Source organism: Macrosteles quadrilineatus, unplaced genomic scaffold (assembly GCF_028750875.1).
Source record: "Macrosteles quadrilineatus isolate MER2022 unplaced genomic scaffold, UCM_ALF_1.0 Scaffold_3__2_contigs__length_128488019, whole genome shotgun sequence".
Taxonomy (NCBI): Eukaryota; Metazoa; Arthropoda; class Insecta; order Hemiptera; family Cicadellidae; genus Macrosteles; species Macrosteles quadrilineatus.
The window spans coordinates 41,324,943-41,348,091 of record NW_026542596.1 but is presented as its reverse complement, the minus strand read 5'-3'; the positions used below and the strand labels follow the sequence as shown (position 1 = coordinate 41,348,091).

Sequence of the window (23,149 nt, the reverse complement as noted above, 5' to 3'; positions counted from 1 at the left end):
ATTTGCTAAACAAATCAACTAAGAGTAAACCCTCATTAATCCAGACTAATTGGAGATTTGTCCTGGAAATACAGGTGTTTCAAAATCGTTATTCCAATATAAGTACAGAATGTTTGTTGTCTAGTAATTGTATAACGTAAAATATATGATGTAAAACTTTGAATATAAAAAAGATTTTAGTCTGCACTCTACAATATGTTTTGAAGATTATATGTTCTGTATTCCGTAATGTAGGTCCGGTTGGAGAGCGAGCTACTCTAGTAGTCGTAGAGTGCGGGACTTCAGTCTCCGAGGTATCGGTTTCTAATCAAATCCCACCAATCACAAATAGATTTTATCTAAGCGAGAATGTGGCGACCCTCTTTAGACCTAACCTGAAGTAATGTGTATAACAATTCCGATCTAGAACCTAGAGGAATAAAATAAATGCAGTTCAGGTACGAAAATGTTTAATTCTTTAAACTTCTTGATGATTGTTGTTGGCGGTGTTTCTTTTTTAACTTGGAAACTTTGTATATCTTGTTACTTAATTACCTTACTATTTTGTATGGAGCCTTTTTTATACAGGGTGATCAACTCAAGGAGGCCACCAAGTTGAGATATCGGAAACTGTAAGAATTAGAGAAAATGGCGGCTGAAATTCAAAAAACTAAATTTATATTTTTAACTGCCACAAAAAATAAAGGAATGTCCCCCATTTAAAGTTTTCTCTAATTCTTACTGTTTCTGATATCCCAATGGTGGCCTCCTTAAGTTGATCACCCTGTATAGTAGTTACGTTTCTTTATATACTAGACAAATATCCTCCCTTAAATAGGGTTTGGATCAGATATATTATAATGAGCATCAATCGTCATTGAATGTATATTACATATGAAACTGCAGGCAATTTAAATGACAGTCTTCTATACTTTTGAAAAATGTATTCTCTCTCTAGTATAATTGTATAATAATAGTATATAATAATGGGTAGATTCCCTCCACTCTGGCCTCGGTTCCATCAGCCACCAGGTTCAGCCCACCTACAAATTATATCATTTACTTGCAAATCAAATTTCAAAAAGTCAATTGGCCTCTGGAATACTGTTTTTTTTTTCTTTTAAAATGTTTAAATACCAGCATATAGTAAGTTAGTTTTCTAGGCTAAACCAATCAACAGACTTAGTAGGAGTAATCCCTTCTTTTGGTGGTAGTTAGCTTAGTTTATAAAAAATTAACTTTTGAGACACGGATACATTCAACGAACATACTTTTGCACAGAAAAAAAAGGACAAAAAGTCACAAGGGATGCAATCAAACTGAAGGAAAAGTGTAGATAATTTTTAGTATACATGCAGGTATTCAAACAATAGGCTAGTAAGTAAATCGAGTTTCCTAGACGGGAATAAACTTCTAGTTTAATCTCTAGTTTAATTTCCATAATAAAACCCAGTTAGCTTACTAATTTATTAATTAATTCATTTTGTGTTAATGTTACTGTGTTATGTTATGTAGTGTTAATATGTGATTGTTATTTGAGTAGGCTAAGTAGTTTGAGAGCAGAAATTTATTTGTATAACATTCTGTAGGATCTTCTGTAATTTTGTTTTGCTTGATAAAGTATCTTGATAAACAATAATCAGCCCAGTATTATTATACGGAGCTAAAACATGGAAACCAAATAAAAAAGAAGAAAAGAAGTTAATCACATTCGAAAATAAGATTTTAAGAAAAATCTATGGACTAATTTATGAAGGTGGTGAATGGAGGAAGAGACACAACAGAGAACTGAGAGAACTCTACAGAGATCCAGATGTGGTGTGTAAATTTAAGTGTAGAAGAGTTAGATGGGCTGGACATGTTTTACGAAGAGAGGAGCAAAATAAGTTAAAATTAGTTTTACTAAGAAATCCCGAAGGAAAACGACCGGGAGGAAGGCCAAAACAAAAATGGTGGAGCCAAGTAAAGAAAGACATGGAGCAACTAGGAGCAACTGAGGAGGATGCAGAGGATAGAGCAAGATGGAGAGGCTTCGTTGGTGCGGCCAAATATCTTCTTAGATATGCATGGCCCTGAGAGTGAGTGAGTGAGTTGAAAAAGGATCTTATATAGCCTAACTATTATAAACTACATTATTGTGTTTGGTTCTCTGTACAATATTAATTTTAAATGTCATTGTTTTGTCAATGGTAAATTATATTCATCTTTTATGTATTTTTTCACCACCATGAATATACATGACCCCACTTCCACTAGAACTAAAGAGGGCTTTCTTTGCAAAACCATAAGATTGAGTAGATTCCCTCCAAAGATTTTTTTCAATGTTTGTATAGTCAGTGTTTATTTTGTCCCGTATTCAATGTTGATTTATGTTATTTTTATATTTATTTGTGTAAACTAATCGCATGTGTCAAAACGTCAAAACATTTAATCATAAAAATACCCCCGCCGCAGCAAACCTGCAGCGAATTTCCATTTGACTGATTTGATTTACACTGAAATGTCTACTTAAAAATATAACATTTATTCCCGATTTAAATAGAATTAGTTTAACAAGTACTTAGGTTTGCTGCATCAGGGAGGGTAAAACTGTTTTTTTTTTTTAATGTTAATAGTTAGTAAGAAATAAAAACGTTTTCCAAATTTGATCAAAATATGTTCATAAACAAGCAAACTACAACAGTTTACTTATTCTCCATAAGAATAACATGGGAATTTTAAATTTACAATTTTTTGAATTTTCTCCGTAACCATTAGGCGCATAATAACGCTTCAATATACTAAATTATTTGTTTTTTTGGTCAAAAATGGGAAAAACCTATTTTTACCCCATAAAACCCCCCGTTCCCATGGTCCGATCATGCTGGATCGCGAACTCGTTCGAATAAACTTAGGTTTACACGTTTGTACCAAATTTCATCAAAATCGGATCATTTTTGCTCGAGTTATCGTGCTAACGGACACACATATATATATATATATATATATATATATATATATATATATATATAAATTTGAACGGATGGTGTTTTTGGCCTCTATGGACCTCTAAACGAAAAAAAAAAATTGGTCCCGCGTCCATGTCTTACCATGAGTACTACGGTAATAGCTTATTCCCTATATGGGAAATTCGCTAAAATATTTATACAATGAAGTTACGACATTGTCATGTAAATTAAGTCGAGATAAAGGAAGATGGAATAAAAAATCAGTTGTAAATATAGAATAACATTCTACTAAATCATTTTATATTTAGCTGTCTTTTAAGCACATACATACATTAATAGGAACTCTTTCAAACATTCCATTTAGTTGTTATTTAATACCCATTCATTCGGTTTAAACTCAGCCTTCAAATCAGGGTTATAGCCAGTCGTAAAAATATGTTTATGAATATGTAATTGCAGTTAATCAGTAACAAATGTATCATCCTGAAACATGTTGCATCTGGACGTAGTTGTCATTCATCATTGGGCTTTTGGTCAATGTTGTCTTTAAAATGGCAAAATGCCTCTGGAGATTTGTATACAACTTCTCCAATCAATTTATATGTTTAGATTAGTGTTATTGTAAAGAGTGTAGCTATGATTTTTGTTTTAACTATTAAGCATAGTACAGGGTATTCTGTGATTTAAAGACTTATGAAGAATATCAAGACACAAGCAATTAAAGTGCCCAATTCACTTCTTTGTCGCCAAATATTTTGAAGAAAGTTTAAATCAAGTTAAAAATGTCGAACAGGGAGTAATGAGTTTTAGAACTGTATACTTTAGTAGACCACCCACTTTATTACCAATATTTCATGCTAATTTAAGTCATTTCCTGCCTCATTTTACGACAGGTAACAGACTGTATTGGACCTTATCGGCTTTTCTATGTCTATGTTAATTAGTGTAATATGCACATTGTTTGGAAGTTTTATGTTGTCCTCTTATTAAATAGAACATAAAATTATTATAACTAAGCTCAATCATTCATAGTGTTTGTGTGAAGGTACTCAAAATAGGTTGAAATGAAAGGAACACAATGGAAGTTGATTCATCCAAGATCTTCAGTGTGAAGTAAAACAAAAAAATTATGTACATAAATATCCTTGAAGACAGTACTTGAAGACAGTGGAGAAAAATTAACAAGATTCGATTTTAAAAGGAGATTCATTTAAAATTTGAGTTTTTTGCTTTGTATATTATGCATCTAATGATGTATAAAAGTCTATTGCAACTAAAAATTTATAAAACTAAAATTTAATGTTCACTATAAACTGTATTTTTTCATTAGTATTTAATCACTTTTACTTCTAAATATCTTATATTTTTAAGGAATTTTAAATATACAGCAAAGAATGTTGATAATACCAAGTTTGAAGACTTGAACAAGAAGAAGATTAAAAAAGAAGAAGAAACTTGTGTTGATAATAGTCATTGTAGTACAAAAGAAATGTTATAACAGGAAACAGATTGTTTCTGAAATTACTCTTTAATTTTCAAAAAAATTTGTGACAAGCATAAAAAGTCACTTAAATTGAAGAAAGTTGAAATAAAAACAAACTATTCCACATATTCAAGAAACTACCTTGAAAGAAGACTTGGTGACCTACCTAGTGAAGAGAGAAAAATGTAGTGAAGAAAAGAAAGTATCTTCAAGTTCTAAGAATATTATTTGGAGTTACATAAAAAAATATTTTTCCTCATGATATATTTCAACCATTTACTTGCAAATCACAATCCAAATCTGTACACATCAAAGTTGTAACTTAACAATATGACTATCAAAATACCCATTTAAAAAGATTTTGTTAAAAACAAAGAATTGACTTAAATTTTAAACCTTTTTATCGTGTCAAATTCCTATTCCAAAAGTTTTATTTGCTGTGAAGCAGAATTATGCTTGGTGGGTTTTTTTTAAGTGATCTTGGAGGTTATTCATGAAGACATCAAGATTAATCTTAATATCTTTCGTAAAACATTTTGATCTAATATGGAATTCAAAATGTGGTAAATATTAGCATTTATATACAACCCACAGACATATCCATCTTAAACATTATATTCTTGCTTTATATTTTAACTCATTTTTAATTTATTAAGTGACTTGTGTTTATTTATTGATTAATCTTTTGTTTGTGGAAACATCTGATTGTAATGTATGTATCTTTTCACATTTATTTTATTACCTTAGTAGAAAATCTTATTTAAAATGAATTTTTTGTTATCCTTTCTTCTAAAATAAATTGTTTTACTGAAATATTTTGTGTTTGTTTCCTTTATGTTTTTAGTCCAGCCTAGCAGCGTTTTATTTTACTTTTCTTTTCTTTTTAGTTTAAGTATGTTGCCTTTGCGTGCGGGTGGTGCAGGGATGTGTTTTGATTTAGGCAGAGGCTCGCATAACCAGCGGAGCCCGCATCACAGCCACGGCCGCCAACACGACAACATGTTCCGAGAGGATCCAAAGACACCGGGCATGTACCTGTGTCTGCTCTGCACCAAGACGGTCCGCAGTCGATGGCATCACATGCAGACACACTTCTCCAGGAATCATAAGTGTCCGTACTGTGACGCTGTCTACAGCCGCGTAGACACGCTCAAGTTGCACGCACGACGTGTACACAACCAACACGTCTCTAGATACATATATAGCATGTGCCCGTCCCTGTTGTATCCCAGTATACCGCCGTACCAACCTCATCCCCACGACTTGTCTACCCACCACACAAATATGTTGCACACAAACAAGCAAATAAGCTAAAGGTCTTGTCAACGTTCTGTTTCGTTTATGTAAATAATTTTTACAAATCGTAAACTCTGAAATGTTTGTTGTGACCAAAAGCGTGAAAGCAGAGTTGTGAATATTTTCATAGATCTGCCACAAAGGTTGTAATATGAGATCATATGCTGAGCCTTGAAGTGACGGAAAGTCCCTCTCATATTGTTACCCTAATTAACTGTACAAACTTTTTATTAGCTTTAGATGTGATATTTTTTGCAGCAGCTTTTTGTACAAAGAATTAGTAGGGTCGAGACATAGTAAAAAAATTGAATTCAGTCCATTTCTTAAAATTGTTTCAATACTTTTACTCTAAGATATATAATGTTTTATTATTTGGCATTTTACATGTTGGATATTTTTTGTATAATATTAAATACATGTATATAGTGCATAGCACTTTTTTGTTAAACATTTAGATATTTAATTGTAAACCAACATAATGGAAAATATCAATTAAGATAAACGTCTCTAGTTTCATACACAAACAAAAGCTTTTCTCATAACTTCATAATTTTTATGTCTGGTTTAATTAATGAAGAGTTTTTTTTTTCTTGGTGCTTAATAGGAGCGTAGAAACTGAAAAAGATTTTCTATATGTATGGGAAACTATGTACATTTTTCAATGATGGGTCAAATCGTCAATTCAAGATCAAGTAGTCGTTGATTAAAAATAAACAGAAAAGCAAAGTTCTTTGATTCATTATTTGTATATTTAACTACTAGTATGTGTACATAGAATAATGAAGTTAAAATTCAAGGTTAAAAGAGGCCGCCAACCTCTTTTTTTTATTCTTGAGAGAAAAAATGCCTAAAAGATCAAATATTATTGTACACAAATAAAGAATTGACTGCTAATTTTTGCATCACCATAACGAAGACTACTCAAGATCAACAACAGCTTAGAATCCCAACCAAACAAGTATACAACTCTCATTGTGTCCATTTGGCTTCCTAAATAGTTGCAAAACACTGTTTTTATAATAATTGATATTCAAGTTGAAACGTTTAAATTTTCTGACAAATAAGTGTTATGCCATGTAACCTCTCACTAGCAAAAGTTATTTGCATCCAAGAAAGCCACACTGTCAATTGTACCTCATATTTGGAATTGCTTTCAAAGGATTTTATAAATTAGTTTTGTCAGTCTGTAGCTGGTGGTGCAGGATTGTGTTTTGATTCAGGCCGAAGAGTAAACAGCCACCGCCTACATAAAGATGACATGTTTCTAACCATAGCGACGAGGAAGCACCGATGTCTCCTGTGTGGGCTAACTGTACGCAGCAAATGGCATCACTGGGCGACACACTATGATCGGGACCACGAATGCGCGATCTGCAAGAAACACTTCAGCCGATCAGATACGCTCAAGCAACACGTTAGAAATAACCACCAGTACTGCGTCTCTATAGACATGTTCACTATGCCACCGGTCAGCTTCCCCTCCAGTCCTACTGACCTTTCGATGCGCTCTTCAATTTGAACTTGCCGACACTAGAAAGGATAAAAAATCAAGAGAGAAATTTATTTGCCATCACATAATAAAATAATTGTTTACAAAATTGTCAATGTTTTTCAAAAGAAATCTTTTCACGATTCTGAGCTACTGCCAAACTAAAACACTTTTTAGGACTCTGGAACAGCTGTTTTGAATTTGTGTCTGGAAACAAGACTAATTACTTAAGGTAACCAAAATAATGCATACTATTTATATATGGGTCCCAGCAACTTATTCATTGTGTGATACTAAGTCATATAAGATGGATGTCAAAAACACTTAAACGTTTTAATGGGTTATTAATAGAAATAATGTTATGTCTGATAACTGACAACAATACATTAATATTGCATTTACTAAAAACAATGCTACATGAGAATTTTTTATGAGTTTGAAACAATTGTACTGATATTTCCACAGTCTATAGTTAGTTATGTTCCAAACGGAAAAAAGGAATCAAGATTAAAATAAGTTTACACAACAGCTGTTATTTGAGGAGTCATAGTGGAACAATATTTATTCCTTACGCTTTGGCATAACTGACTTTTGTTTATATAAACTCATCAGTCATGACAGTTTGCCACTATACGCAAAGTTGTACTCATAGTAAAATGTAGACAACACCATTATAACTAACACCAGTGTGTTTGTGTGATGTTGTACTGTAGGATAGTTCCTGCATGTCCTGTCTGATATACGTAATTGTCTGTGATTGTTGTTAAATATCCGTGGTTTCATCTGATCGCACCGGTTATTCTCATGTATGTGATAGTGTTTACGCATCTTCACTCCGTTTAGGTTGAAGCACAACTAATTTTATCATAGCTCATTCTACCCTGTAACCCACATTCATTGTAAATGGATCTGTAACAGTGTAAATATTGAATTCTTGTCACCTGGAAATGTAATTTCCAGGAATTTTAGGTGTAGGTTTGTGTGTTTCTTTGAATTTTTTGTGAATTTTCCATTTTTTTATATACTTAGTTAAATATTTATATACCCGTATATTAGATATATTCTCATTATACTGCAGTCTAAGAGTTTAAATTGTTTTTATTAGTCGAGTGTAAGATTTTCAGCATAGGTTATTTCACTATGAGATAGGTAGTTTTGTAGTTACCGTACTATAATGGCTTTCATTTTTAGTAATACCTCTCGAGTGTTTAATGAAACACTAGAGTTCGCTTTTTGTACACGGTGTTCAGTGAGATTTTGAGATTCGCTTAATGCAAAACTGTGTGTGCTGTATCGGAAATTAGTCGTTTACTCTTGGGTTGTGAAATTTGTTCTTTTGCGTTTTTATTAATTCTATTCGATATGTAATTTTAGTATCGTCTGTGATAAAACGGTTATGTAAAATTTACTTGATTAAAAACGGACCAAATGGAGAGGCTATCTCAGACTGAATTAACATAGACTTAATGAAAATAATTATTTTTTGCAGATTTTTAGCTTCGGTAAATATATTTTAGCAATTTCAAATTGGAATTTTGTTAACTTTTCAAATTGTTTGTAATCGTACTGTGAGTAGCTGAAAGACTGATAAGGTAAGATAGTGATTTGGATAGCAGTTTAGCTTGAAAGTTAAAACAGAAAATATATGTTATGAAACTGTGCTTATTGCGGAGTATAACATATTGCACTGAACTTGTTGCTCATACGTTAAACGGATTGGTTATTGTAAGTTTACTTTCTTTAGTCTCATTAGTGTATATTTTTGTTTTTGTCGTCACAGTCGTAATAAAGATTTTAACATTTTTTGTAGTCTCAACCCTTTTTGTACAGACACTGGAAATAGGAACTGAGTCGATGATGCTGTTTTAATTCCCTAATACACTGTACTTTTTACAATAAAGTGAACAAGTTAGGTTTTAGTTATCAGCAAATAACTGGCTAGCCGAGGTATAGTTTTATATACGTAAGCATACATATTTTAGTCTTCTTTTTGGGTCCTGTAGATTTTAGTTCAGGAGTTAACATTTTACCTAGGTGTAGTCTATTATTGTGATATATTTAATAAACATAGGGTACGATTTAGATCTGCTAAGCTTGAATTATGCATTTTTTTATTTAGATGATTAATTTAAATAAATGATATTGCATCTCCATGTTTTGTCTCTTTCTATCTCATTCTACCTTGTGAAATGCTGGTTTGGTTATTTCTTGTTAAGTTGTAAATACCTTTTTACAAACAAGAAACAATTTAAACAAACATAATAGGAATAAGTAGGAGACATTTGATGTGTTTTGCACACTTTGGAAGATAAAATGGACCTTTACAGATGCTGTCTAATTATTAAAACTTCTGTTAATTTTTTCAACAAACATAGATTAGGCTATGTTAAATATTTAAACAACGCTGGATACAACATACAATTAAACATCAAAGTGTTTGGATTGACGGTAGATAATCTACTTTTTTAAATTTTCAAAATTAGTTTTCTTGACTTCTCATTGAACATATGCTGTGCAATTAATTAAAACAATGTGTTCTAAATTGAGAATATTATAGGCCTTACTCAGTGCTCAACTATGACAAATGTACATTAATCAGACAATAATTATAATATTCACTCTTATATTCTTAAAATTACAAAATGGATTTCTTTTATCGTTAAAATATATTACAAGTTTAGGGTGTTATACTTTGTCTTCAAGTATACAAAGAAAACACTTCTTCAATGAAATGATGGTTTTAAACTAAGGTTGATACTGCATCAGCAAGTTTGAACCTGCTCAGTACAGGTAGGTGTTTACTTAGGTGATTAGGACTCCCTGTCAGCTGTATTAGCTATCATTATAATAAATCTACGGGATTACTGCCAATATTTTCAATTACGATTATTACAAATCAAATGTTTATGACATTGGGATCTGTAATCTGAACACTCAGGCAAGGGAGCGCCTATAGAACTAATCCAGCCAAAGCTTAAAAATCGTAAAAGATAAACTACACAGAGAACTGTATAATTGTCAAAACAAGCTCGCTTGAGCCCCTGTCTTGTGCCGAGAAGTACAATGGATTTACCTATCCTCTTACTCTTAGATTACTGATTACAGCAATTATGGGGAGTTTGGGATTTCTCAAGCACTGTTTACTAACTTCACAGATGTTATTAGCAATGATACTAGCCTAGTGGTTAGCGTCTCTGAATTCTGTGTGGGAGGGACAGGTTCAATTCCCGGCACATCCACAAAACTTTATTCTCATGTTAACCTCTTGTAAAATGCCACTAGTGTAGGAAAAAAAGTATGAAACAGAAAAAAATGCTTACTTAATACAAATTGAAAGTTGATGAAATAATTAATTTTTTTTTACTATGAGCTTGCCCTGTGGTCGAAAACTCAACCAAAAGTATGTATCACGAATAGTTGAAAAGAACGATCATAAATTAGACTTATGGACAAATCACCTGTCAATTAACTTGATGTAATGTGATGATTGATAATAAATAAAATAAATAAAAATAAACCTATAGTCTTAGCAATTTGCGAGTGTCCCTGGATGCCGGGTCAATTCCGCTCCTACGCACGCACACTCACCCACCCTTACGAGCAGAGAGGATTAGGACCGACCCTAGCCACCCTAGACTGACCGTACTTTCGCTTCATTAGTTCTTTTAGACACCACTTGTAATCAAAATGTAACCTTTAAAAAATGTTTAATAGAAATAGAAAATTTAAATAGAATTTTAAATAGAAACTGTTAATACAGTATCCTACATATGGATTAATTCCCCTGAAAATTACAATAAAAATTATACTAAAAACCCATGATTTACATAAATATTCCTTCACATAACATAACTGCAATATATTTCAGGTTTTATAAAGGCACATTGTGTTTGGTATCAATTTTCAGAATGAGCAGAATCGATTACTGCTAACTATTTTAAGTTTGATATCTAAGCTAACAAATTTTACATTTGATAAACAAATTGCCACTTGTGACTAATTAACGGAGAGCGGGACAGAAAACTCCAGAATGTGGCCGGTCCTAATCCCCTGTCCTTGTGTGTGTGAGGACTGAATGTGTGTGCGTGAGCCTACCTGGCGTTCAGGGACACTCCTGAATTGCTAAAGGTACAAATGAAGTTTTTTGCCCGAAAATAAACATTAATTAACATTGCTTTAGTGGAACTGCCAAAACATATTTTACATATGTATTGTGCAAACTTCTCTATTTTCACCCCACGCTGTAAATAAAACATGTGAAAAGGAAAAAAATATATAGAATTAGCCCCATGCTAAATCCCTTACGTAATTCCCGTCACAGCTCAATAAAATATGTCTATTCAGGACATGTTTCGGTGTTAAAACACCATCGTCAGCTTCAGGTACATAATGTAGAGTTGATCAGTAGTTAACAACTGTTAAAGTCTAGAATTGAATACCTAATTTTATTCAATCTTAGGTGCAAGGAAAATACACGTGCTTTATAAAGTAACCCTTCGAATGCTGAAAAGATATCTTTAAAATTAATAATTTTTCCCATAAGAATACGTTTTATGTATGTCTGACTATACAGTAGTTGCCAGGAGTTTCTGTGTTTAGAGCGATCCCAAAGTTTGATATGTCTAAAAAATACCTGTGGCGACTAAATTGGCGACATAAATACTAGTATGGTTGGTTGATTTGATTCAAATTATTTAACTGGAGGTAGATTTTTCATCCTTCTAAGCACAGCTGAACTGTAAAGGTTGTGTTTTGTTTACAATTTGTTTATTGTTATTTCAGTCCTTTAAAACCTTGTTTAACCAAATAAAACAATCGAATCATAAACAATAACTCGTCTCCTGGTTATACAGGGTGGCTGAAAAGAAACTTACACCCCCCCCCCCCTTAACTTTTCAACCTTTTGAGATATTTGAAATCTGTTTGCAGCAACCTTCTTAGATATGAGGGGCTACAATAATTATGGTCAATTTTAAAAATTTTGCCTTTACGGGTAGCGGGGTCAGGGGGTAGCCTACCTCAAAATCTTCAAATCACAAGTATAGTCGAGTTTGGTATCATTTTACAGGTCTTGACAAAACATAACAATTGACATAAAGAAAGCCAAAATCGGCCCACTTCGTCTTGACCTGTAAAATAATACCAAACTCGACTATATTCAATTCAATATTTCTTTATTCATTGAAGCACAAAGTACATGAATAGTGTCATCCTCTTAAATGTTTTTATATTACAATGTTATATTCTATGGATACAAAGTTCTTAAAATCTAACATAAGTTTATACAAATTACAAATGAATGCTCCTTCTAAAAAATTTAAAGTTCGTCAAGGGAATACAATACCTTGTTGATGAGAAATGTTTTAAGACCCCTCTTAAATTCGACCATGCTTTTTGCCGATTTAATTTCATTTGGAATTTTGTTGTAAAATTTGGAGCCGGTATAACTTGGTTTTTTACTGTAAAGTTCTAATCTGTGGCGGTTTAGAGCAATGTTGGTTTTGTTTCTGGTATTGTAGTGGTGGTGTTCACCAGTTAACGCCAATTGAGAAAATCTGTTTTTAACATATAGAACTGTTTCATAGATGTACAATCCATATACTGTCATTATTTTTAATGATCTAAAATGCTCTTTTGAAGTTCTCGAGTCAAGGTCCAAAATAATTCTTATAGCTCGTTTTTGTAATTTTAGGATTGTTTCTAAGTTATTGATAGATGTAGCGCCATACAGAGATATTCCAAAAGAAATAACAGAATGTATGTACGAAAAGTATATTGGTTTTAATGTTACTTGATCAAGAAGATTTTTTAATCTAGTTAATGCAAATAGACCAGATACAGTTTTTTTTTATTACTTTGTTTGCGTGAGAATTCCAAGTTAAATTTTTGTCAATTTCAAATCCTAAGAATCTAATATTTTCTAATTCTTCAATAGGTTTCTGATTAATTTCTAGTGAAGGATTAATTGAAAGTCTTGTCTGACGGGTCTCAAAATTTATGAACTTTGTTTTATCTGGATTCAAAAGTAACTGATTGTTTTGGAAAAAATTTGAAAGTATATCTAGATTAGCATTAGCTGTCTTTTCAATTTCCTCTTCAGAATTAGCGGTAACTGTAAGATATACATCATCTGCATAAAGGTAAAGTTTGCTAGATTTAGTCAGCCCTGGTAGGTTTGTAACATAGCAAATGAATAGAAGTAACTAATCATTATACTTGCTATTTGAAAATTTTGAGCTGCCCCCGCTAACCCCTAAGGGCACAATTTTCAAAACTGACCATAATTATTGTATCCCTTCATATCCAAACAAGTTGCTGCAAACCCATATCAAGCCTAGAAAAATATGAAATGAATAAATTAACATTTTAAATCGGTTAAGAACTCAGCCGACGATGACAGATATCCTAAACCCTTGCATTATCGCGTGGCGGACAGGTAGAGCGCACCACCCTTAACCCCCTAAAATAATAGAAACCAAATTTCGTCAACACTTGCAATCACTTGTCACAGGACATGAACTAGACACGAAAAACGAGCTTCAAAATTTACAATGGGATGATAACTCTACTTGTGTTGGTTTGTCTAAGCTGTAGCCTACCTAAAATCTTATCTTGTCTACCTAAGTCATTTTCCTTGCCATACCAAGTTTTCGATTTAGAAAATAGTTAGTTTTGATTTAGCTTAAAATTACTGAACGGTGAACAAGGGACTAAATAATATGTATGATCATTTTTATGATATGCTTCACATTATTCAAATCACTTTGATTTTAATTCATGTGAATAACTTTTCTTTCCTATATAAACTAAGCAAATAAAGGGTGCGCCAAAAAAACCTGACGGTTTCTGTTTTGTAATAAGTCAGCTGTTATGCAAGCTAGAGACCTCATTGTTGTAGTGAACGATTGTTTATGTTATGCCATTTTTAGGCTATGTTTGGTGAAACATCACTTCGTCGAAAGAAAGTTACTGTCTAGTGTGGTGTGGCAAGGTTTGGAGCCATCGGACCATATGTTTTTGAGAACGAAATGGGAAACACCGTCACTGTAAACTCGGAACGCTATGGGGAAATACTGAGGGGTTTTGGTTCCACAACTGCGAATGTTATGAGGGATAGACATGACTAACACATGGTTTCAACAGGACGGTGCAACTAGTCATACAGCCAATTATTCAATGACAGTTTTGCGTGAACTCTTTCCCGGTAAAGTGATCTCTTGGTTTGGTGATGTGCCGTGGTCAGCTTGATCCCCCAGACTTAGCTTCGTGTGACTGATGGCTGTGGGGATACTCAAAAAGCAAAGTGTTTGTTTCAAAATTACGAACTATCCCTGAACTCAAGCAGTATATCCGGGATGGGATTGCTTCTATTCCTCATACAAAAGTGATTGCAAATATGCAAAAAAATAATAATAATAATAAAAGTAATAAATAGGAAGCCTGTGTTTAGGAGGTCATCACCTAAGTGATATATTTTTTCATAAATGAAAATGGTATAGTAGTGTGTACAATATAACATTATTTATTATGTAAATTTTTTTTTGTTCTTGAGCTATTTAGTATTAAAACCCGTCAGGTTATTTTTGCGCACACAAACACCCGGTAAATACTCCCTCTTTGGGTGTAGGTGATGGTGTACAGAGATAAGTCAAAAGAAGTTGACACTTGTTGTTAATGCTGAACTTACTCAACTAAATTATTACAGGTTAATGAAGCTGATAATAGAATCTTGTGGTAAAAACGTAGGTTGGTAGATGCTAAATATGCAAATAATAGTGTCACGTCTAAAGCCATTGTTCTTATATTTAGAACAAGTTCTAAGTATGTTCAGTCGAACTGCAAACCCAAGAATTGTTTCATGTATCCAGACTATCAGATCAGATCAGTAACTATGTGTAACAGATTTTTCACCCAGTTGATTATTATTTAGAATTTATGTGATATTAATCCCAATTAAAAATTGCTTTCCTAGCTATAACTTTTATTTTTATAAAAATTGTAGTACAATCTACAAAATGTTGCTGAGACACTTAAGGATTCTTTGGAAGATGTAGGATTAATTATAGCAGCTTTATATTCTTCTTAGTAATTAGTTTTTATATCTAATTAGCCATTACTGCTAGTTCAGATGCTCACAGGAAAAAGACAGTTAAATTTTTTGCTATGAAACTAGATGCAGAGTTTGATAAGTATCACAACACAGAAATGTGATGTTTAAGCATCTACTATAACAGATTGGTATATGAATCCTGACAAAACTTCTTGAAGGCATTTAAATTTTTAGAGATCAATTTGAATTTCCTAGTTGCCGAATGCGGCTCCAGAATTCTGAATGTCATGTGAGTCTTCTGAGAACTAAATATTCCTGGCCGATATTCCGCAGTTAGGAAGCGGCAGGTCATATTAGCCTAATGATCAAGGATGCTGGGTCCAATTTTAAACCAAGCACTTAAATCTAAGGTTTGGTCTTCTCAGTAGCTCTTTACCATGTCTCAGTCAAAAAGTTTCTGACGTCACTTAGAATTTCAGTGTAATGTGTATAGTATAGGATATAAATGAGAATCATAGGTCCTGCTGGTTTAACAGTTCCGCTACTACAATCCTAGAAGTTAAGCAGTGGTTGGAATCATTATCTTGCAATGAGGTACAGTTTGATTTCAAATGTCATGTAAAAAAACAATATACAGTAGACTCTCTCTTATTCAGACTCTAGGGACCGAAGCCAGTCTGAGAAACAGTTTTTCCAGTTAAACCAAAGTCCCCTAAAACTCTATCCCTCCCAGTGTTACTTGACGAAAATTCGACAAGCAGCACACTTTGTGTAGTGTTACTTGTAGATTTTTCGACACGCAGACATCGTTTACGGCGAAGGCTCTATGACTGACTGAATCGGATTGAACTGGATCGAGTTAGGTATCGTTCTTTCCGTAATATTCTAAGCTTTCTCCAGAGGTCTGTCTCTAAGCGCTATTCATTTTAGTTCCGAAAATATTGTAGCAGACAGCTGACGTGCGTGTATTTGTAAACAGCTAGGTTCCCCCGGACCGATGACTGATGTGTTTTATTACGTTTATCATTGTTTTAGTGTTAAAAATCAAAAGTAGTGATATACGTGGTGCATTATAAGAAGATTTAAGTGGTTTTGAAGTGCTGGTTGATGATCCTGAAGAAGTAGGTAGTGATATTGATGTAAATTATCAGCCAGATTCCTAGCTATGGTTAGGCTATGCATTCTTAGCTAAACGCTATGTACTGAAATCAGTTTTTTGCCCATAACTTATTTATTTGCAAATCTACTTCCTTATATTATTATATATTTGTAATCCTCATAAAATTTAGAACAAAGTGGCTATTTTCAAATATTTATAGGCCTATAATTTATACAATTTCATTGAGCGCGAACTTATTTTTTTTTTGAAAATTTTCGAAATTATATTTTTTTTACCTAAAATTTTTTTTTTTTTAAATGTTCCTTATGTTTTATATATAATATTGAAGCCCACGATTTTCCAAACAAAATGGTATATAGAACATTAGAATTAACATTGTTTTAAGCTTCTCAGATCCGTTTTAATAAAACCTTGCAAATGCGCCAAAAATAGGTGGACATTAAGGCCTAAACTATGGACACTTGGAGGGCTATACTCAAATTTTTTACTTAAATTTTGGAGAGAATTGTATGGTCTCAAATTTTTACCCATAAGAAAAGTCGTTTCAGTACCGCCCACTTCCTACCGATCCAGTCTGGTCAAACCGAAGCTTATAAAAATTGTCGGGTTAAAATTATGTCACTTCTGCCGAGTGTAGTCCGGTTAAAAGATGACCAGATAAGAGGGGGTCTACTGTAATCATGACTTGATAACTTCAAGAGTCCTTTAACTATTTTTCATAGAGGGATTTGTCAATGGATCAATGAGCCACAGACTTCCATGTAGGGTCATAAAACAGTAACTAAATATTTAAATAGTATAAATAATCAATATATAAAACAACAAAGTACCAGCTGTATCCATAACCTGAGCTTAAAATGACTCGAGTCCAATGTGAATATATTAAAAATATTTAACAGCATGAAATAGTACAAGGATGCCAATGAAACTGAGCCAAAATAAGTCAAGACAAGAATACTTTATAGAAATATCTCAACGGTATAAACAATATATTAGTGATACAATTATTATTTCAAAAGTAAATCCTAATCTCCTTGGATCTAGCTTTCACTAGCCAACTACAGTATACTTTTAAACAGATATTGAGTGTATTTTAAGGAACATTTTGATGGATTTCATCGAGTGAAGACTACTCTAATAATTTACCTCTGCAGTCCCAGAGTACTAATACTGTGGACACATGGCAACATAGTTTGAAGTGTTGAGAAGAAAACCTAATTGAGCGGAGCGAGCGAAGCTCTTATACGTCCACTTTTATGCATTTCGTAATACGCAAACTCCTCCTAGACGGCTGAATCAATCGTTTTCAAATTTTGGGTGGTGATAAAGACCATATCGGTGAGTGCCAACATCTATATGGCGTTAAAAATAACTCTCAGGAATCCGCCCCACTGGGTCTCAAAGTTTCAATGTAATCCTTATGGAAGCAGTATTTGACACATAAACAAAGACATATGATCAGCTGTTTTTGAATGCAGTAAATAAAGAGATAGCATTATTCCACAGATATTAGAACAAAAGCGGTATGTATCATAAATATAATCAAATGACGACAGTAGCTTGAGGTCCGTGACGTAGGAAGTGGTGAAGGAAGTAGTCAAGGAGAACTGTCCGGAGTGTGGGAACGGTTTATGACGATTAGATTGAGGCATCTGCAATCCTAAAATGCTATTGGAAGGGAAGGAAACAGGTCCGCGACGTAGGGAGTGGTGAAGGACACAAATAGTAGTAAGTAGGTAGTAGGTAGTAGGTAGTAGTAAAGGCGAGCTGTTCGGGGCGTGGGATCTGTATATGACCATTATATTAAGGTATCTGCAATTCTATGATGCTATGGGAAGTGAGAAAAACGGGTCCGCGACGTAGGAAGCGATGAAGGAAGTAATCAAGGCAAGCTATCCAGGGTGTGGGAACTGCTTATGACCTTATATTAAGGTATTTGCAATCCTATGATGCTATGGGAAGGGAGGGAAACAGGTCCGTGGCGTAGGAAGTGGCGGAGGAAGTAGTAAAGGCGAGCAGTCCAGAGTGTGGGAACTGTTTATGACGATTAGATTAAGTTATCTGCAATCATAAAATGCTATGGGAAGGGAGGTAAACAGGTCCGTGACGTAGGAAGTGGTGAAGGAAGTAGTAAAGGCGAGCAGTCCGGAGTGTGGGAACTGTTTATGACGATTAGATTAAGGTATCTGCAATCATAAAATGCTATGGGAACGGAGGTAAACAGGTCCGTTGCGTAGGAAGTGGCGAAGGAAGTAGTAAATGCGAGCAGTCCGGAGTGTGGGAACTGTTTATGACGATTAGATTAAGATATTTGCAATCATAAAATGCTATAGGAAGGGAGGATAATGGGTCGCGACATAGGAAGTTATGAAGGAAGTAGTCAAGGCAAGCTGTCCGGAGTGTGGGAGCTGTTTATGACGATTAGATTAAGGTATCTGCAATCATAAAATGCTATGGAAAGGGAGGAAAACGGGTCCGCGAAGTAGGGAGTGATGAAGGAAGTAGTCAAGGCAAGCTGTCCGGAGTGTGGGAACTGTTTAAGACGATTAGATCAAGGTATCTGCAATCCTAAAATGCTATGGGAAGGGAGGTAAACAGGTCCGTGACGTAGGAAGTGGTGAAGAGAGTAGTAAATGCGAGCAGTCTATGGAGCGTGGGAACTGTTTATGACGATTAGATTAATGGATCCGCAATCCTAAAATGCTATGGGAAGGGAGAGAAAAGGTCCGAGACGTATGAAGAGGTGAAGGAATTAGTAAGGTAAGCAGTGTGGAGTGTGGGAACTGGAAACCGTTTGTAGCAGTTAGATTAATGTATCTGCAATGCTGAAATGCTATGAGAATGGATGTAAGCATCCCCACGACATAGAAAATGGTGAAAGAAGTAGTAAAGGCTAGCAGTGCGGAGTGTAGGGAATGTTTGTGGCAATTAGATTAACGTATCTAAAATACTAAATTGCTATGGAAAGTGATGAAAACAAGTCCACGGTGTAGGAAAAGGCTTAGAAAGTAGTAAAGTATGAGCATAGTGTGAAAACCGTCTGTGGCAGTTAGATTGATGTATCTTTAATCCAAAAATGCTATGAGAAGGGAAGGAAACAAGTCTATGACGTAGGAAATGGTGAAGGAAGGCTTGCAGTGCAGTAAGGCTTGCAGTGCAGAGTGTGGGAACTGTCTTTGGAAATTACATTAATGTATCTGCAATCCTAAAATGCTATGGGAAGAGAGGGAAATAGGTCCACGACGTAGGGGGTGGTTAAGGAAGTAGTAAAGGTGAGCGTGTTGAGTGTGGGAATGGATTAATGTATCTGCAATGCTAAAACGCTATGGGAAGAGACCGTAGACTGTAGGCTAAAATAATTTCGAAGCACGAATCGATACATATTTCGATAGATGCAATCGTTTATATTAGAAATTTACAACTGAGTTGAAAACAGCTGATTATTACTCCATAGAGGATAAAAACTATTTTTACTCCATAGAGGATAAAAACTTTTTTTATTTCCTAAAGAGTAAAAATGCTACTTTAGACTCGCAACGCATGCATTAAAAACGACTGGTATTACTGAAACCATGACAAAAACAACAGTATGACCAAAACAATATAATATAAACCCTTGATGACTCCGCTCAATTTTGTGGATGCATCTGCGAACGCCACCTAGTTTAATATGAATCAGTCTTTTTAGACTTTTGAATAGCTAGGTACGTCACAAACAATGCTAATCATGTCAAACTTAAAAACAAATATTGTTTTAATTTTCAATAAAGAGTCAATTGGTACAAATAAAACTCAGTGTATTATTACTTCTCTTTGTGGATTTGAAGCTTACATTTCTTTATTGATTATATTTGAACAAGTTTCACTCATTACTTGTTTAGTTGAGTAACAAGTTGATTAAGGCAGTCTATGAAAACCAATTTGTTATGGCTATGGAGATGGAAAAAAGAGAATGTTGGTTGTGGTTTATTGAGGAAGTAAATAAAATATTCAGGCCATATGTTTGAGAACCATCTGTTCCTTATAACAGAAACAAACACAAAAATAATGTTTACATACACAACAATATATGTAGAACGTAATATTAACAAAATATTAAGGGCATTATTCAAAGTATTATGAGAACATACACACACAATATTTATAAATATAAAAAACAAGTAGGGGCCTACATATCTGTTAAAAGTAATTTACATATTATACGCTTGACAAACATTTTGGCACCAAAGCGCCATCATCCATCAGCAAGGAGATCTTATACCATTTAAAAAGCTTTTAAAATAACCAAATAGTTTACTTTTGAACCCATACATATACAAAAGCAAGATAAACATAGGTTAATATTGACAATTGTTGACTAACCAGCTGGTCATTTTAACTGTACGACACTATATTAGTGCATCTTTCCATAGTTTTGAAATTAATGCTCGGTAGAAGATATTATTCCCACATACATCCTGAGAATTTGGCACTGAGACTTGTTGCCATGTGCAATCTGTTATGCCTTAAACAGTAGTACAGTAGTATTATCAAAGACTATTGGAAACTGAAGTAGCATCCCATCTATATGGACCAGCTGTAGCAAATTTTTTATTAAAAAAGAATGTAGTTGTGTGAGCCAGTCACAGAATGTGCTAGTGTCTAAAATTCCATTTTAAGGCGGGGACACACTTGTCATACACCCTTCCGATCCGACTCCGATCCGATTTGCGGGAATCAAGTAGGATCGGTGCGGGATCGGAGGGGGTGAACACACATGTCATACACACTTCCGATCCATCACCGATTTCCTGCACCAGGTCGATTGTCCTTCCAAAACTCGTCAGTTGTTAGCTACGTGCAGAAGGTGAAACATGTTCAAAAACTTTGGACTTCGGGATTTAGCCATGATGGCGGTTTTTTTAGATGAAGAGGAAAGTCAGACATCTCTGGAGGACAGTGGGAAACGGAGAATTTGGGTCCATTCTGCATGGAAGGAAAGATCCTCAGAAGGAGAGTTTTCCACGATCATGCCTCATCTGTTGGACGACGAGACGAAATTTTACCAATATTTTCGAATGTCAAAGTCAACGTTCGACCAGCAAAATAGAAGTTTAAACACAATCAAAATAAAAATTTGTACAAGCAACTAGTCTAGAAACAACCCGTCCTGCATCCGACAAACGAATAGACTGCAGTGTCGGTGCGTGATCGGAACCAAAATCGGAGTAGGATCGGAGTATGACATGACGCGTGTCGGAGAGGTGTGAACAACCGCGTTCAATGTTATGTACCATTCCCCTGTCCGACAGTCGTACCGCAGTATGATCGGAGTCGGATCGGAAGGGTGTATGACAAGTGTGTCCCCGCCTTTATACCATATTTTTTGTTGCTGACCACGTTTATGGGTTGTAACAGTTGCTATAACTCATCATAAGTGATTCAACTTATCATAAGTGATTCAACTCATCATAATTGATTCCCTAAGTTTGACTTGGTAAAAAAGTTTGTGAATTTTACAGAATTTAGTAATTTAGATCAGAATAACTTGAGGATCAGTGTAATCTGTAGGTGGCTCACATCAACTACGACAATTTTGATAAAAAATCTGGCTACAAATTTAACATGGGGATGGAATGTCTAGTTATTAATGGTCAAAGGTACGTATTACTGTAAACATATGTTGTTGTTTTCCCTGGAAGCACAAAAAATACCATCAAATAACACTTGTAATACATTTACACTTATACTGTTTACTCACAAGACGGTAAATCGCCTATTAAGTGTGATGATGATTGGAGTGTCCAATCGAAATCGATCACCACTTACCATCTTTTAAATGTATTTACCGTCTTTGAGTAAACCGTATAAGTGTAAATATATTATTACAAAGTGTTATTTGGCGTATTTTTGTGCTTTCAGGTAATTTAATAACACCTACAATGCTGATCAAGAAGTTATTTAGTTGATTTTCAACAAGGAGATCAATTAATTATAAAATTGACACACCATAACAGGTGTTGCAGGCAATAATAAATAACCTATCAGTGCAATCTGAACTTGATGATCCTTTTCGGAACAGTCCACAAGAAGTACAAAGGGGTGTGAAAACTGCACTTGTATTTTAGGCTTATTATTGGTAGTTTTTGGCTGTTTGAATTTAAAACTAAAAAAAATTTTAGGTTACTCAAGATCAACATTTATGTTCAAAAATGTCCTTCACGTCTGCAAATGTTGAGCTTGTTCTACATCTTAGATGTGCCAAATCTCAGGCTTTAATACAATGAACTACAAACTATTTAAAAACTTGTAAGTGATTGGAAATCCTCTTCCATTTGCATAACTATAACGATTGAAGTAGACATGCGTAGTACATGGACACACTTGTGGCCAGTGTTATTTTTCAAGTTCTCATAAGTCATAAGCCGCTTATAGAGTGTGCTATTATCATTGGTCTCTATTACTACAACTGGATAACATGATTTGTGCTTGGTCTTCAGTCCAGCCACTTAATCCCTTCAGGGGTCGCATTGGTATCAAAGACACTGGTGGGTACAGTAGTCTTTTCAACCAAATTAACCTTTTCCTTAGGAAACACCTTAAAATTGACGAAAATTAAAGAAAGCGAGTACACATTATATCTAGATTGTTTATTAAAACATTATTTATAATCTAAAAATACAACATTAGATTGACCTTAAAAAATGGATATAAAGAATCTTTTGATCAGGTAAAGGTTGATATGACGTTAATGCGGGTTTTCCTAGGCGCAGAAGTGGAGAGCGGAGAGAGGAACGTGGAGAGC

General features: G+C 34.2%; 1 protein-coding gene across 5 annotated transcripts in view; it reads left to right on the top strand.

Annotated features, from left to right (window-relative positions):
- LOC128991043 (sex determination protein fruitless-like) overlaps positions 1–23,149 on the top strand; it is an 87,753-nt gene that overhangs the window by 44,070 nt on the left and 20,534 nt on the right. The window contains exon 5 of one of the 5 annotated variants that reach the window (XM_054413758.1): positions 6,927–9,348. The exons of 3 other annotated variants lie outside the window; for them this stretch is intronic. In XM_054413758.1, the coding sequence (XP_054269733.1) occupies positions 6,927–7,225 (299 nt within the window). In that variant the 3' untranslated portion in view covers positions 7,226–9,348. Of the gene's footprint in view, positions 1–5,350; positions 6,529–6,926; positions 9,349–23,149 lie in introns of those variants that run through there. One more of the 5 variants, XM_054413757.1, reaches the window with a different exon arrangement.